Source organism: Uloborus diversus, chromosome 1 (assembly GCF_026930045.1).
Source record: "Uloborus diversus isolate 005 chromosome 1, Udiv.v.3.1, whole genome shotgun sequence".
Classification (NCBI taxonomy): Eukaryota; Metazoa; Arthropoda; class Arachnida; order Araneae; family Uloboridae; genus Uloborus; species Uloborus diversus.
This window is the reverse complement of record NC_072731.1, coordinates 151,449,363-151,467,329: the sequence shown is the minus strand read 5'-3', so window position 1 is coordinate 151,467,329 and position 17,967 is coordinate 151,449,363. Positions and strand designations below refer to the sequence as shown.

Genomic DNA, 17,967 nt, shown 5'->3' with positions numbered 1-17,967 from the left:
CTAAGCCCAAAAAAGTTCGAGCTAAAAACGCAATTTACTCCCGCCGTAATCAAGTTAGAGCATTGAAATAAATTGTTTAGAACGCAGAAAATTTTACCCTTTTTAACGACATATAATATTAATATGTGCAAGTAATTTTTCACTCCTTTAATTGCCAATAATAGGCAATTTACATGAAATTTGGGCCTAAATTTGAATAAAAAAAAGAACTATTTATTGGATTTTTTCGAATTATAGCCTATGTTACTCAGTAAGAAAGCACCTTTCATATAGTAAAAGAATTTTTCAAATAGGTGCAGTGGTTTCGGAGATTACCTCGAACATATAAACACACAAAAATCCGCCCTCTCTCTTTATAATATTGGTAAAGATAATTAAATGGATTAATAATGACCTACCATAAATAACAAGCACATATTATATGCATAACACTTTTTTTTTTGAAAGAAGGTTGCTTTCGGTATTTATTTTTTTTCCCCCTTGCAGTGCCAGTGGTTTGCTTATTCTGATTGGAATTGAATAGGGAAATTTACTTTTGTTTCGTTGCAAAATAAACTGTGAATTATCCTGCATATGCCGGAAAATTCGAATTTCCTGGCATACTGGTCAACCTTGCTTTTTCCTGCATGACGGATAATGCGGGGTAATACGGTAATTATACAACCTTTGCACACTCCCCTCCCCCATTTCCTGAAAAAAATTGAAATGACACGTTTGGCTACCACCAACTACTCGCAATCAGTAGCCATTGGCCCCGGGAACTGTAAGCTGTTCCATTTCGATTGTTTCATGCTCTTATGTTAAGGAAGTAGCTTTAACTTGTTTCGTGGTGTGAAAAACCGAAAACATGAACAATGAAATTAATTTTATTGTTATTAAGAAGAGTTCATCACATTTATGTTTTGTTCGAGAGAGTCTAACACAGTTAGAAATATTTTTCTACAAATCAAATACTCTGAATCATTAAACAGATCAACAAATGTATCGATCACATTATAAATAAGACGACAGTTCATTTGTTTCATATGGATAAAAAGGCACGCTGCTTCCTCATTTCTAGAAGAAACTGGTTAAAATAGATTTTTTTCTTGAGCGGGAATACAAAAATGGCTGTTGAGAAACCCGTCGGCTTGATGACGTGGCATAAGAGTTGATACGGCTGCTTTCTAAAACTTGAAATCGTTTCATAGTCACCTTAGTTCTCTGAAATAAATAAATAAATAAATAAATAAATAGATTAAGCAGGAATTAAAATTGCGAAGAAGATTGTACTACTTCGATAACATTCGTTAGTTGAGAGTAAAGCAGATTTTTCGATTTTAATGATATTTCAAACAATTTCCCTGACAGGATGGTAAAATAAAGGCTTATTTCAAACAACCATCCGAATAGATATATGTATTTAAAAAAGAAAAAAGCTCATGGAAAAAAAGAAAAGAAAAAGGTTTTTATCGACTGTGGTATGACATATTTAGCAGTAAATTATCGCCCCTAAGCTGGGGCTAAGGCCCCAGAATTACATGCAATATACCAGACAACTCGGTTATCACATCCTGAGTTCTGACACTGCAATTTCGTTCGTATTAGAGCGCCTCAGTCAGGAATAGTGAATAACCGAGCTGGAGGCAGCTGTCATCTCATTGAAACTGAGACTGCCAACAAACTGGTAGATTTCATTAATTTATCTCACCAGCGAGTGCCCGTAGCATGGTGCGGTTCAACTCGTGAATTGAAGGTAAAGCTAATTAAGCACTTTTATTATACTTGGCTTGACTGTCACGGAGAAATCTGAGGCTTGGTTTTGCTTATATCTCTGCAACTAGACTACTTAGAGACTTCGGGATTCCACTAAATGATTTACTTAATTTTAAGGTACAACTTAGCGCTGAAAATTAAAATTCTGAAATAAAATTATTATTTCAGTTAGGATGGAAAACAGCAAATTTCATGTAATTTCCCTATTAAATGTTTAAATATAAAACACATTGTAACAAATTTTGTTGCCTTGCAACAGTAATGTTAAAAGCAATCATAATGAAAATTTTGAATCAAGGCTTCCCTAAAGCAAGCATGAAATTAGCAAGCATAAATCCTAGGGAGGAACAAGGATTCAATTTTAGTACCAACTGCTTAAAGTTTTAGACACGTATATAGGTTTTTTCACTTTCAGTACCGAGTATTCATATGAAAAAATAAAGTGAAGTTTCGTGACGATAAAATTATTCTATTTCTGAAATACATTTACACTTAAAAGAATAAAATAACAGAATTTTTTATAAAATACCAAGCACTTTTCATAATGCACTCTCAAAATAACTTTTTTGGGTCAGGAAAGACAGTTTAAGAACTCCTGTAGTTTTCGAAAATTCCAAGAAAATGACACCACAAACAAAGAAAAGTGCAGTTCTAGTCAATTCAAACCAAACTTTCCCAATAAGAAAAATATGTATGTTTCATTACTCAAAGGTATGATTGAAAGCTAGATAATGATAAGAAATTCTCTTCATGACTTGAGCTGCACTTTTCTTCGTTTGTGGTGTCATTTTCTTGGAATTTTCGAAAACTACAGGAATTCTTAAATTGTTCTTTTTGACACAGAAAAGTTATTTCGTCCTTTTGAGTGAATTATGAAAAGTGCTTGGTATTTTTAAAAAAATTCTGTTATTTAGTTTTCAACATGGTCGCCATTCACATCTATACCTTTTTAAATCTGTTAGTAACGCTTGTTACTGTCGTTTTGAAATTGTTGTTCACCAATAGTTGGGGCAAACTTAGCCTATAGCAGCGACGTAGTACTGAGATTAGGATCTGCGTAGCCTTCACAATGCTGTCAGGGTAGGTTTGCTCCAATTATTGTCACTCTTTCAAAATTCAAATGCAAGAGGAAGTAGTAGCTGAAATCAAGGTCGGTACTGTTGCGGAGGGTGATCAAGAACTCGACTACTGAATTAAAACAACTGCAGTAATTTCATAAAGAGTCGGTAAAGCTTGACCACGGAGAGATGGCGGATGACCTTGAAGTGGAAACATCATTTTTATCATTTTTAATAGTTTCATTGTTATTATTTTGTAGTAGGTATAATCCGACCACGAAAAGTTGAACTTTTGCTCTGCCCTGTTTTAGAAGTGGCCATTTTCGTGAAGGAACGACATGGAGAGAAAAATTGGAACGGAATTCGCAAGTGTGTCTATAGATTGAATACGTCACCTTGGAATTTAAGAAAATAGCTAAAGAGGCAAAACATTTTAATTTTTTGCGGTCAAGGCAGTTGTCTCATTGGACTAAGGCCCCTATATATACGAGCCGGCGCATCAGCTTAAGATTAGCCATTTTGGATCGGAGCGCGTGTTTGAGTGGTTGTCATTTCTGGCGAGTTATTACTTTTGGTGATTGTTCACTTTGAGCAACTATTGGCGGCACGTGAACAAAATATTATTTTCGGCAAATTTGGCCGAAACTTAGCTGTGGTAACCCTAGCAGTGCAACAATGAAAAATCCGATCCAAAATGGCTAAGCTTAAGCTGATGCGTCGGCATATCATAGCGGCTCTACATTGGACAGGTCACGTCCTACGTAAGTGAGTGGGTCTTGGGTTTTACTCCTTTCAGCAGCCATTGGTCAGAGATGACGTTCAAGATAATCAATTTCAACTGAAAATTGGCGCGAGTAGAGTTGCAATAAAGAATGCCAAGGCTTGTCATTTTTACTTTTTCGCAACTCAACGCAGTTATTGCAGCAACTTTAATCTTTCAGGTCTAAATAACTCACATAAAGAAAATATACTAGGAGTATTTTTTTTCATATGGCCAAAATGTTGCTAAACTCTAAAATATGGCACGTGTCTTTTCCTGCTTCGCTACTTATTTTAAGAAATGGATCCGTTTTCCCAAAAGATTAACAAGGGTGATTCGTGGTCGGACTACAGGATTAGCGAAAACTCTCCTCTTACTACTCGGCACTTTCTAGCTGATTATACCTACTACAAATGATACAAATGATGTTTCCGCTTCGAGGTCATCCACCATCTCTCCATGGTCAAGTTTTAAATAGCTCTGCATGTATGAAACTTTATTCACATCAACGATCAGTCAAGTATAGGTCACCGGATCTTAATTTTGGAATACTCCAAGCACATAACGTTGAAGAATTTTGAGAACAATGATAGTCCTTTAAATATTAGTTACACACTGCCACAGAGTAATGTACCCGATCCAATTACTTTCAATATTAAGCTCATTTATTTCAAATTTTACATTGAATAAAAAAAATAATTGATTGAAATTACCGCTTTTCTGATATGAAGAAGATGAAAAAATTCAAGGAAGAGTGCTCTAGTGATTGTAAGCGCAAGTACTAATGTTTATATTTCTTGATATTGACTTAAAAACAAAACGATAACAATGGATTTTTGTATAAAAAATTTTTTTTTGAAGGCATTGATAGTTTGCTGAATTTACTACAGCATGAAACACTGTGGACCGGTAAAATATAATTGTGCATTCCACATACACATACGAAAATTTTTGAACACTATATTCAATACTAGGAACCTTTAGAACTAATAAGAATTCCTGAAACATTATAAGAGGTTGCGTGACGTGTACTTTCTTGACGACCTTTTTCAGTTTAGCGAGAAAGATTTGATTGACGACATTTCCGAGCTCGCGTCATCATGAGTTATACAGGCTGTTTATACAGCTGTGGTTGACTTAAGTTCGCGCATTTTTGCAAAAGGTCAAGCATATGTAGCTTTAAGCCGAGTTAGGTCCCTAGAGGGACAAATAATCAGTAGTTAAGACCACCGCAAGTTACTGAATAATCCATCCTTACGATATTATATCGTAAGGATGATCTATCGTGCTACTCTCTCAATGAAATGACAAGATTGCGAAATTTACCATCTCATAATCATAATAACTAATTCAACGAAAATTAACTAAAAAGTGTAAAATAAAAAATAATTAGTAAATAAAAACAAAAAACCCGACAGCGTAAAAACAGTAAAAACTAAAAAGAAAAAAATATAAGCCCAGTACTTTAGAATGTTATTAAGTGCTACTAAATAACGACACCATTGAAATAGTTTTATAATCAATACACACATGAGACAAATCATAAATTCAAAAGCAGAATAGAAGGATCAACAGTCGGGGATTCAAATTTTACGGGGTTCCTTGGTTGGTCAAAAAGGAATGGGCCCCGACGGTTGATCCTTTTATTCTGCTTTTAAATTCATCCTTTGTCTTACGTGTGTATCAATTATAAAACTATTTCAATGGTGTAGTTATTCAGTAGTACTTAATAACATTCGAAACTACCCGGGCTTACATTTTTTTTTCTTTTTAGTTTTTTTGGTTTTTATGCAGTCTGTTTTTTTATTTAATAATTATTTTTTATTGAACAATTGCTTTAACGATGCAAAGCACGATGAAAAATAATTTGTTTCCGAAGCTTGATGAAAATGTCAGAAAATCAATGCTGATGTGCTAGAAACTGGACAACAATTTTAATATGCAAAGAGCAAAAAAAGAAAAGTTTTTTTTTTTGGACTCTTACCTGAGATCAAATGGGCAGTCGGTGTAAACTCGGATCATGAACGACCCTTGTCGATGGGGCTCGAACGTGGCAGGGATTATGACGTAATGTCCTGGAGACAGTTCGAATCGCGCGAATACTTCTCTGTAGTTGATGTAAGGGCCCGAATTACCCTCCTCTTCGTTGGTTACAAAATCTTGTACAGTGAGGCGGCGTTTAGAGTCATCTGTCTGAAGGAGAAATGAGCATTAAGTTTCAAGAATGAACATCGACATGATCGACTTTAAGTTGTTTTTTTAATGACCAGGCTACTACAATCAAGTGGACACCCCTGCTATAGGAAAAAAGAAAAACAGTACACGTAAATAATTTAGAAATGGAAACAATAAATATGTCAAACAATTTTAAGAAACCGGCAGTGTTTCGTCATCAGTGCAAAAAGAAAGATAAAATAGGACAGTCCAGATACATAAAAAAGAGAAGTCGTAATGCAAAGACGGATGTTTCCAACACAACACATGTTGCGGACCAATAAGAATACTAAAGCTGTCGGGGTTAGGGAAAAAATTAAAAATTGCATCATGAATTCAAGAAAGTGTTGGTTTGCCTAAATGTTGGAAATGCATTTTCCATTTCCAACACATGAAATATGCTTGGTGGAGAGTTAACAATATCTGTTTAGAAAATAAATTCAATCATTTTATAGAATTGATCATTGTTATGGTCGTGTATTTCGTATATTTCACTCGTTCAAAATGATTAAATTCCTCTAAAAAATTTCAAAAGTATTTTCACGTCTTGAAAGACTCCCGAACTGCAGTCTTCCCACGGATGATAAAGAATTGGTAAACCTCCGGTTAAGACGACTCTATCTGAATGAGGGAGGAAAGTAAAAATTTGATGCGAGTGCTCCGTCAATTTCAATTAGACTCTGCTTAATTTAGAGGCTAACAAATCTCCAAAAGCTGGCATCCTTCTTGAAAACTAATAGATGCGTCCATTTTCGTCTGTAAACTGGATGTTTGCCTTTCCATCACATCGGTGGTCAGGCTGTATACAGAGTGACCCGAAAGTCGGCGTCTCCCTTTTATTTCAGAGATAATGTTAGTTACTACTTGCAATATCCCAGATAGCCCGGTTATCACAACTAGAGACTGCAGTTTCGTTCTTATTAGAACTCTTCAGTCCAGCATAGTGAATAACCGAGCCGGATGCAGATGTCATCTCATCGAAGCTGAGAGTGCCATCAAACTGGTAGATGGAGTGAATCCATCTCACCAGCGAGCCCTGGCTTAGTGGCGGTATCTTACTGCTATAAATGTTAGTTACTGTTGAATGTTTGTTATACACAGTTACCTTAAAGTCTTAAGAGTCAGTCATTAACATCGGTAAAAGCACCATCCCTATCCCAACAAAGCTGAAATCTGCGCCGTGTTCTAGCAAATGTTTTGCAGCAAAACTTTCAAGAGCCCTTGAAACTAAGCAAAATATCTGCGAAAAAATGGCGCAGAAATGAGCTGTTACTCCGTGGATGGCTTTACTACCGATGTTTATGTCTCTGAAGAGATCGGCGGCCCTACCTGCCACACATTTGTGGCCCGGTGAACTTACCCTATAGACGACGAATCCGATCTGCATCATCTTCCTGCCCGGATGCTTCATGCACCTTCTGCGCACTTGCATGAGTGCGATGACGGCGCAACAGTAGCCGGATCCGACGCCGTTCAGAGAGCTCTTCCGGTGCGCCTCTTTCCGGTTTCCAGCTGTCGAGAATAGAGAAAATAAAAGACTAAAATAAGACTGATCATTAGTCAGGACTCGGTGAAGAGAAATCTCGTAAAAACATTTCAGAGACCTTACAACAATAAGTTAAAAACACTTTCGTCTTTCAATGACGTGGTTGACTGTGTTGGACGTGGTGGATAATGAAATGCAAAGATTCTCAACCGCTGATCCAGCGGTTCACGAAAACGTATGACCAGGGTTGCCAGACGTCCCAGATTTCAAGGGACAGTCCCGTATTTTAAAAAAAATGTCCCGTGTCCCGGGGAACTTCCATACGGGACGGCTAAAGTCCCGTATTCCAGCTGATAACAATATTTTGCAGAACGAGACATCATTTTAAAGCAAAAAATAAAGTTAAAAAAAAAAAAAAAAAAAAAAAAAAAGAAAGAAATAATGAGCAATAAGAAAAAAATGTGGCAGCAATATCAAAATTGTGTTCGTTTTGATTTTGTTTACATGTTTTGTTTTGGCGGCAGACCATGAGAAGTTGAATAGTTGCTTCTTCTTTGCTTATTTACTAATGTTGGAAATATATCTAGGGCTTTCGCGGCTCTGAGGTAGAAGCTGCGTCTTCTAAGCCGGAGGTCGTGGGTTCGATTCCCGCCGGTGTCCTGGGTGTTATTTTCTTCTCTTATGTTGTAAATCTTTCCTGTGTGTGTCCGGAGGCAAGGCGATTGGCACGCAGTTCCCTATGTATGTGAAGCTGTTTAGCTTCTAAATAAATAAATTAATAATAAAAAAACATATCTCTGTGCATGCTTTGTCAATCACAATAAAAAAACTTTAAAAAATAGATAGGCGACATTTTGTAAGGTTTAATGTTTCATTGCAATTGAATTTTTCAGATTTATCATGAACAGACGTCTTTTAAAAATACTCCCCCCCCCCTTCTTTTCACTCCTAGAAGCCTGTCCCGTGTTTGCGGTTCTTAAATCTGGCAACCCTGCGTATGACCGGTCCTGTCCGGGTTAACAAACTGTTTGTACTCTTTCTTTTACTGAGAAAATAATAATAACACCATTCTGTGTGACCTTTTCACCTCAATCCTGTCATCAGTTTTAACATTTATCTATGCTTTTCATTTTAAATCAAATGTTTATTTACGAATGCATGCGTATTACGCAACTTTTTTTTTATTCATGAGTTTAATGTTTTGCAGACAGTAATGGCAGTTAGCATTTATTATTTTAATATTTATGGAAGAATTAGTAACACTTTACATTCCTAACGGAGTAAATATAGCTCGCTTATGCCAAAAAAAAAATTGTAACATCATTAAGAATCTCTTTACAGGTACAAACAGCGTATTTAAGTCCAAAAACAGCCACTCAACAAATAATATCACCGCTATTATTTGAATCAAATCAGAACTTTTTCACATAGACTTTCAAAGGAGAAAACACATTACCATGTTCATAAACTGATAACAAATACTGAGGATTCCTAGCAAATAATTCCAGATTATTTCTAGATCCTCCACTTGTTTTCGGTACCTCCCATTTTCCTCGAATCGCTTTCACCTGAAAAAGACAATATGAGTAGAGTCAGTTGGTAAAAAAATCAAGTGGTTAAGGTCACCCTTAAAATTCAATTCTTATACTTCTGAAAGATTCATGTTAGTAAATTTTTAAAACTGAAATCGTGATACCATAAACACAAGTTGGAAACTTGAAGAAAGCTTGGTGCTAAATATAAATCTTCATCAGTATTATACTATGGCATATGTGAGGAGGAACTAATCAATTCACGGAAAACGTGTTTCTAAGAATCTTTTATGGAAAAATGTATTTATAGTATATTAGTATATTCGCAGATTGATTTACTCTCACCAATGTCCTTAAGAGAAAGGTTTCAAATGTTGAAAGACCAATAAACTTGTAAATAAAATTTTAAATTAGGATATATCTTTCATTGAATCTAATGAACATGTTTTTCTTTGATTTAAAGCGTAATCGACATGTTTGTTTGCCATCTTAACCTTAACGTCCCTCAACGTCCTCCCAGAGATCCACAATAACCTAAACATCAAGTAGCACAAAGCCAGTGTAGGTCAACTCCATGTCACCTGACTCATAAAATGGGAGTCTCCTATTAGTCGAATGGACATGTTTTTTTTTTTTTTTTTTTTGAAAGAAGCCTATTTATATGTTCCTGTTTGATTCAGGATTCGTAAGTTTCAAAACAGAATTGAAATGGGTTATAATTCTGTTTGGCTGAAACTAATAATACAGTGTTGAAGGAACCATCCTAACAGCTGCTAACTCAATTTTTGTTGCAGCTGGACATCTCTGGTTCTAATTGATTCCTCCTTATGTGTACAGCTGCATGATAGGTTTGTCTAACTACCCTATATCGCCTAAACTATTGGGACAGTTTCGAATATTCGAATTTTTATGAATTTTTCGAGAAATAAAAGACCAATTGAGGCAATGAGAAGCAAAGGGATAAAGGGAAGTAAGTGACAAAATTAAACATGTTCAAATAACCAGCACAAAAGATAGGAGAACCTCTATTCTGCTTTGGGGCAAGAGATGGTACTTGTAACCTTGGTAGGTGCTGCTTACATAGCGTGACTTAGAAAAAAATATCGATATAAGCATACCTAGGATCTAAACTTCAAACGCGTTTTACTCAAACCTTTAAAACTTCCACTTACATTCCTTTGCTTCTCATTGCCTCAATTGTTCTGTAAATTTCGTCACATAAAAAGTATGCTCCAGCTGTCATTTTCCAATAAAACGTAAACCACCCATGCATTTAGGGGACCAGTCACAAATTGAGAGAGAAAACAAGTTTTTTGATCATCTTTCATCGTAATTTAAGCTATAAATTGCAGAAATAAGTTTATGAACTATGAAGAACTTATTTTCATATTTTCATGAAATTATCACTAATATTCAGGAAATTACAAGAATTTAGTTTGGAAATACCGATTTCGATCGCAGGTTTTTGGTTCATAATACGCTGAGTTTTCCATCAAACCTTAACAAACTTACAGAAAACGTGACAGCACATAAGATAAGTGTGATAGTGAAATTCGAAATAAAAATATTGAGAATTTCAGGAAATATGAACGTTTAAAGCAATTGAATTTTAACTGCACATGTGTGAAAGTTAGCAATTTACTACATTCATAATTAAAAATTTAAGTTGATCTCTCAACCCATAGAAAAATTCCTGTTCAATATCTTAAAAATTTTAAAAGACATTAGCGTTCTAATGAGCCGAATATTAGTAATACTTCGATAGGCGACGAATCGCCAGGGATCGTTCACAAAAGAAACCTGTTTTTACTCTGAATCACACAAAACGATTGCAGACAATAATTGTAGATTTGCGAAAGACCCCTTTCGATTCGTCGCCCATCCAAGAACTATTGAAATTCGGCTCATTAAATCGCTGATATCTTTTTTAATTTTTACGATATTGAACTGTAATTTTACTCTGAGTTGAGAGAATACTTCGGTTTAAAATTATGAAGGTTGAAGGAATTAATTCGGTTTTAAATAGCTAACTTTCGCTCATGCTAAGTGAAAATTCAATCGCTTTAAAAGCATTCACATTTTTTCAAATTTTCAGTATTTAAATTTCAAATTTTACTATTATGTTTCTTTAGTATGCTGTCAAATATTCTGAAAGTTTGATAAGGGGTGACGGAAAACTATGCGTGCTATGAGCAAAAACCCTTCAAATAAAATTTGTATTTTTGAAAGAAATGCTTATATCTTCGTGAATATAAGTGATATTCTAACGAAAATATAAAAACAAATTCAACATAGTAAGTTAACTTATTTCTGAAATGCATAGCTTATTCTCAGCTATTTACGATGAAAGTTGATCAAAAATCTTTTCGTGTTCTCAATTTGTTGCTGGTCCCTTATATGCATGAGTGATTAAATTTTTATTACAGAACAATTTGACTCTTATTTCTCGAGAAATTTCTGAAAATGAATTTTTTAAAGTGTCCCAATGCTTTTGGTGAAACAGTGTAGCTACCAAAGCTCACCAGCAGTGTTAGGAAATTTTTTGAAGAGGGATGTGATTAGTTTACTGAATGGTGAACTATGGTGGCAGGGCTGCGGTGATAAGTAATCGTGTTTAATTTTTCCCGCTGTGTGATATGGTGTTGATTTTATACATAGTAATTCAAACTTTCGAAAACAGCTCATTTTCTGTCTTATGCTAAGCCTAATATACATTTGTATGTAGTACTACGTTAATAAATAAGTTGCATCTGACATAGACATCCTTCAGTCTCACTGAAAATTCACAAATTAGTGTTTGAAATCATAATGTAATCATAAAAGCTATTTGAAACTCATATAAATTTTTCTTTATTGAAAAAATTGGTAAAACAAATGGAAAATAGTGGAAAATATTTTTTTTATTTATTTATTTATTTTTGAGGCCGGGGAGAGAGGGGGGGGGGGGAGATATGAGTTGGTAGAAGAGGATTGGAATAAGTTGTTTGATTATTGGATGCAGTATTGTCTAACGGCTTGTTCTGTCATTTCAAACATGAAACTTGATGCCTTTTTTAGTTTTTCGGTTGATACATAGTAATATACGTGTAAGGTGGGTGCGTCAAATAAGACCATGTAGACCACCAGAGTAAACCCCCAATTTTTCTATGTAGGAGAGCAAAAAACTCGGTAGATCGTGATTTATCATCATCAGGAAGCATAACTGATGATAAAGCGTTATCAACTAACAGTTTGTTATCAACATGCTAAATAGTGGCGATAGTTATTACAAAAAGTCTAGGCAAAGTTTTCTCGATCTTATTTTTTGGTAAATTTCGTTTCTTCGTGGTTCACTGTAGCTTATTGGAATAAAAAGTATTTAATTGCTCTAGTAAGCCTAATTTATGTAGTTGACAAATTTCTATTCCCTACTGCAAAACCTAAGTTCATCACAAGATTAATCTTTTTACTCACTAGAGAACAATACTTTTTTATGTTAACGATTGCTCTTTTTGAAGTAACACTTAACACATTGTGGCCCAAAAGTCGGAGCTAAAAGACAGAAATGAAAGAAAATACCGAACAGCTCAGTTACCCAACCTCTGCACAGTGTGCAAAAATGTATTTAGCAGCCAGTGTGAAAATATACTCAGCTTCTACGTGCTCGCATATGGCTATTCCAGATTGATAAGCCCAAAACAAGTTGCAGTTCTGGATCCTATAGTTGAGCTGTTCGGCATTTGCTTGCATTTGAGAATTATAGTTTGAATATAATACGGTCAGGTTCTGGAGCCCTTACCATCCCTGCCTCTTCTGCAACTCCGTCCCCGTCGAAATCAGGGCCGAGGGTGCAGATGGTGACTTCCTCGAACTCTCGGCAAAAGTCCCGGTACTCCATCCAGAATTCGCCGTCGTCCCGTCGGCTCCACTCCAACTGATGCTTGGTGTGCAGGTCGACCTCGCTCCACCGAGAATCGCTGCGGAAGAAATTGGGAATACAGTAAACTCTCATTTATCCGAACTCTGTTAATCCGGACTTCGCTTAATCCGGAGAGCCATTTTCATGTACGTACTGTATAAATAAAAGGCAAGTTGCCCAATAATGTACAAGGTGCTTCAAAAAGAATGACCCGATTTAAAATACACACATTATGAAAACAATTGAAAATACACACTTCAGGTTAATTATAATAAGGCACTCAATGTGTCCACCTTTGGGTGCACGTCATTTGTCTACAGAGGTGCTCATCCCCCCCCCCAAGCTCCCCCCCCCCAAAAAAAATTCTCGCTTTCAAATCGGGTTAAACGTAACGGTTTTTAAAGTGTTGAATTTCAAGTCAAACTTACGTGCAAGGGGGGGGGGGGTAGCGCTAACAAATATCATTTTAACTGAAATATTGTTGAATTGTCATCCCGCCTCGCCTTCCTAAAATTTACAAAGTGAACCTTAAGTAAACAAGTTTTGGAGACCCCTGAGTTTTGCTACACTGTTAAAACCAGGAGTGCCACAGGGGTAAAGAGTTTCACCTTGGGGTGAAGAAACAGTGCCTCAGGGTGCAACAGAGGCTAGGAAGTGTCGTCAAGGTGCTTTTGGTTCGTCAGTGGGTGAACGACGTTACCAAAGTGCTAAAAGACCATTCGATAGGAGAGCGACTCGTTGCGCATGCGTCTGACTTATTGTCCAAAGACAACTTCAATTTGAATGGCAAACGAAGGAAGTTGCAACGAAATTTTCTTTCACATTGAATGAAGTACAAAACTGAAAATTTCGTGGCTTAATCTTCGAAATCTCGCGTAAGTAAAGGCATTTGATCATATTGTAGCACTTAGAGCTTTCGAACATATTTAAAGTGTTTAAAGTATGTTGACAACTGCTTATTGTTCCGTTTACCTTATTAAATATTTAATATCTTGCTATTTATATCCTGCAAAACTGTTACCTAAAACTATCTGTCAGTTACTATCTTGAACAACAACAACATCAAAAATAAAAACGTTTAAATCAGCTGATAATTGAATAGCTAATTCCGGAATAAAAATGCATCGACGTAAGCAGCCTATATACCAATGTCTATTTCTTCTCAATGAAATAACTACGTTGAGGAAACAAACAGAGCAGCAAAGGCGGGGGGAAAAAAAAACCACGTGAAAAGAAATCTCTCTCACTCAGTGTTTGACTCATGAGTTTCATTATCACTTCGTGTTTTGGTTAACGTATCTTTCTTAAGGCGTTATTGCATGAAGCGAATGTAGTTATATACTCGTTTTTATTTTTAATCTGATGGAAAACTTGACATTGGAAAGAAGGGCTTTTAAATTAGTATTTATCTTGTACGCATAAGGATACTCAAATATCGAATCTTATATTAAGTATTGATATTGTTACGAATTCTGTAAATAGTAATTATTGTAGTAACGTAACCTGTAAATAGTTTCTTGTAATGAATATACAACAACCCCTTTACATTCGGCTGAAGTATACGATCCCCCTATTTCCTTTTTTTTTCATTAATAAAATTTGATAACGGTCTACGCATTTCGAGAAGCAGTAAGAATGTTGTGGAAACTTTTCGATGTTTATAAAAGCGTCCCGCGTGATAAAAAGTTGAGTTTCGATTGAGAATTCGAACTGAGAGCGTATTTGCTCTGTTTATTGCGAGGCATTTCGCTGTGTTCTTTTCGTATTTGGAAGTAAATACGTGTGTAACCGTTGAGTTTACGGTGTTGAGTGATATTTGTTTAATTGCTGATGATTAACTGAGCAGTTGTTAACGATTTCTTCTGTACATAGTGTAAAGTAAATAAAGCTCCTGTGTTTTTATCAAGAACTGTGTCGTCCTTTCAAGAAAGTTGGAAGTCGTGCCGGATCCGTTACAATTGGCGCCCAACGTGGGGCTTCTTCTGGACTTTCTTGGAGTAAGTGTGACTTTGGACATTTTTTCATAAGGATTTTTTGAATGTGGACTTTATTTTTATGGTGATTACTCGCGCAATGGATGAACAATTAAAACAACTTCTTGACGCAATCAACTCTGTGAAGAGTGATATGGCGGCTAATCAAGAACAAGTAAAAAGTGATTTGACTACAAGTTTTACTGCAAATCAAGAACAATTAAAAAATGACATTGCGGCTAATCAAGAACAATTGAAAAGTGATTTAATGGTGCTGAAAAATGACTTAGCTTCTAACCAAGAGGAAATTAAAAACGACCTTACTTCGGTAAAGACTGTGATGGAAAATAAATTTACTGAGATAGAGCATCGAGTTGATGCTTTTGATGAAAAATTTGAAACAGTAGAAAACCGTATCGCAACAGTTGAAAATCATCTGGAGGAGAAAATTAAAAACATGGAAAGGAGATTGGCGATCGCGGAAAGCAGCTCTGTACAGTTTGGCGCTCCCACATCGGTTGCTCGACCGTCCATTAAACTTGCCACATTTGATGGGAAAACTTCGTGGCAGGTTTACAAAACTCAATTCATGATAGTGGCGGAAGCGAACGGATGGGACTCTGCTACCAAGGCCTGCCATCTTGCAGCATCCCTGAGAGGTGACGAAGCGGACATTCTTCAGACCCTTCCGGGCAGCCAGCGCCTGGATTTCGCCGCCCTCACATCTGCGTTGGAGCTTCGCTTCGGTGAGAAGTGCCAGAAAGATTTCAGCCGACTCCAGTTGAAGTCCCGTTTCCAGAAAACCGGGGAAACCCTGCAAGAGCTAGCGGTGGACATCGAGAGACTGTCTCATCTTGCTTTTTGCGACTGCCCTGCGGATGTTCGAGACAACCTGGCACTCAACTACTACATCGACGGGGCTCGAGATCCGGAAATCCAGAAAGCTCTACGGATGGCGGATGTCAAAGACCTGAATTCTGCTGTTGTGTATGTGATGAAGTTGGAGGCCGCCCAGCAAGCAACCCGTGTGGATCGCCATCCCATCCGAACTCTGGAAGCTGATGAGTCTGATTCCAGGTCGTCCCATCTCGCTGAACTTGAAAGAAAACTCGGTGACTTGGCAAGGCATCTGAACAGCATAACAGCCAAAAGAAACAAGAGCAGAATTGCTGGAAATGCGGTAGTGAAGGGCACCTGGGAATAAGTTGTCCTGCTCGCCAAGCTACGCGTGGGAAAGAAATCACCTCCACCAGAGCTCTGCAGATTTCCTGTACTAGTAGTGACAGTGATGAACTTTTCATTTACGCATATGTAAATGGGAATCCTTGCGAACTGATTATTGACACTGGAGCCAATGTTACAATCATTAGAACAGATGTGACTCGTAAATTTGGACTCAAGATTCTATGGACGCCGCCCTGCGTTACCCTCCAAACTGTGACAGGTGACAAGATCGAGATTGAAGGTCGAGTGAACTTAGAAATTGTGTTTGGAAATGCCACTTACCATCATACGGCATTCGTTGCTGCTATCACAGACCCCTTCATTCTCGGATTGGACTTTTTAAAGAAGTATGACTTCAACCTCGACTTCAAGACTAATGAGCTGCACTCGATGAGAGAAGACATAGCCGTTTTCCCCGCAGAAAGTGATGTAAAATCCGCTCATCAAATAATAGCCCAAACAGATTTATCGATTCCCTCAAGGTCAGAATCATTAATACCTGGCTCCATTGAAGAAAGCAATAGTTTTCGATTTGGACTCATTGAATACCCCAACTAATACAATAACCCAAAAGGATTGCTGGTAGCATCTACGCTTGTGGACCTTTCTAAAGATGTAATTTCTGTGCGAGTCGTCAACGTGAGTGAAAGGCCAAGGAATATCCGGAAAGGTGAAGTGTTGGCAACTTGTACTCCAGTAAACTGCATCATTAGAAGAATCAATTCCCACGAGACTGTGTCTTCTGAGTCCTTGGCATCGAAGTTAATTGGAAGTGCACCCTTATCGAAAGATCAAAGAACTGCTGCGGAACAATTGATGGATGACTTCCAAGCATCGGTTTTCATCTACATCGGAGGATGTTGGCCGTACGAATTTAACGCAGCATAGGATTTACACTGGAGAGCGCCCCCTATTAAACAGCATCCAAGACGACTACCGTTCGCCAAGAAGGAAGAGGTTGAGACTCTCCTGAAAGAGATGAAGGAGAATGATGTAATCGAACCGTAATCCAGTTCTTGGGCCTCTCCCATCGACTTGGTCCGAAAGAAAGATGGCTCCACCAGATTTTGTGTCGATTACCGACGGCTGAATGAAATCACCAAGAAAGACAGTTACCCTCTTCCACGGATAGACGACACCTTGGACACTCTTTCCGGACACAAGTGGTTTTCGACCCTAAACTTGAAGAGCGGCTACTGGCAGGTTGAGATACACCCTGATGACCGAGAGAAGACAGCGTTTACAACTGGACAAGGCTTATGGCAGTTTAAAGTGATGCCCTTCGAGCCTTCGACCTCTGCAATGCACCAGCTACGTTCGAGCGTCTTATGGAGACAGTGTTAAGAGGACTTTCTTACGAATCCTGTCTGGTCTACTTAGACGATATCATCATCGTGGGACGCAGTTTCTAAGAACATCTGGCAAATCTTAGGAAGGTGCTGCAAAAGCTTAAGGAAGCCAATCTGAAGTTAAGCCCGTCCAAATGTAATTTGTTCCGCCGGGAAGTGAACTACCTTGGTCACATCATCTCTTCTGAAGGTGTACAAACCGATCCAGAAAAGGTATCTGCGGTCAAGAGTTGGAGTCGTCCCGAAAACATCCTTCAGCTGCGAAGTTTCCTGGGGCTCTGCACGTAAATTGTAAAGGGTTTTTCCAACATTGCATGACCTTTGCATAAGCTGACGGAGAGCAAGCAAAAGTTTGAATGGTCCAAAGAATGCAAAGATGCATTTCTGCGACTGAAGGAGGCTTTAACATCAACGCCTATCCTCGCCTATCCTCAGCCTGAAAAATCCTTCATCCTGGACACTGATGCGAGCAACGAGGGCATCGGAGCTGTTTTATCCCAAGAAATTGACGGCAATGAACATGTCATCGCTTACTGGAGCAAATGCTTATCAAAGTCGCAGCAAAATTACTGCATCACCAGAAAGGAGTTACTGGCCATAGTGAAAGCTGTAGAACACTTCCATCATTAACTCTACGGCCGAAAATTTCTGCTTCGGACACATCATGCCTCGTTAACTTCGCTTTTGAACTTCAAGAATCTAGAAGGCAAGATAGCCA

At 37.5% G+C, this 17,967-nt stretch overlaps 1 protein-coding gene across 1 annotated transcript in view; it reads right to left on the bottom strand.

The window, feature by feature from the left end:
• Nucleotides 1-896: 896 nt before the first annotated feature.
• The window catches only part of LOC129222126 (calpain-A-like), a 116,192-nt gene continuing 99,121 nt past the window's right edge, over nucleotides 897-17,967 (bottom strand). The window contains exons 9-13 of the mRNA XM_054856579.1: nucleotides 12,584-12,761; nucleotides 8,730-8,841; nucleotides 7,148-7,299; nucleotides 5,558-5,766; nucleotides 897-1,203 (exon numbers count right to left, since the gene is read on the bottom strand). Coding sequence (XP_054712554.1) covers nucleotides 1,191-1,203; nucleotides 5,558-5,766; nucleotides 7,148-7,299; nucleotides 8,730-8,841; nucleotides 12,584-12,761 — 664 coding nt within the window. The 3' untranslated portion in view covers nucleotides 897-1,190. The remainder of the gene's footprint in view (nucleotides 1,204-5,557; nucleotides 5,767-7,147; nucleotides 7,300-8,729; nucleotides 8,842-12,583; nucleotides 12,762-17,967) is intronic.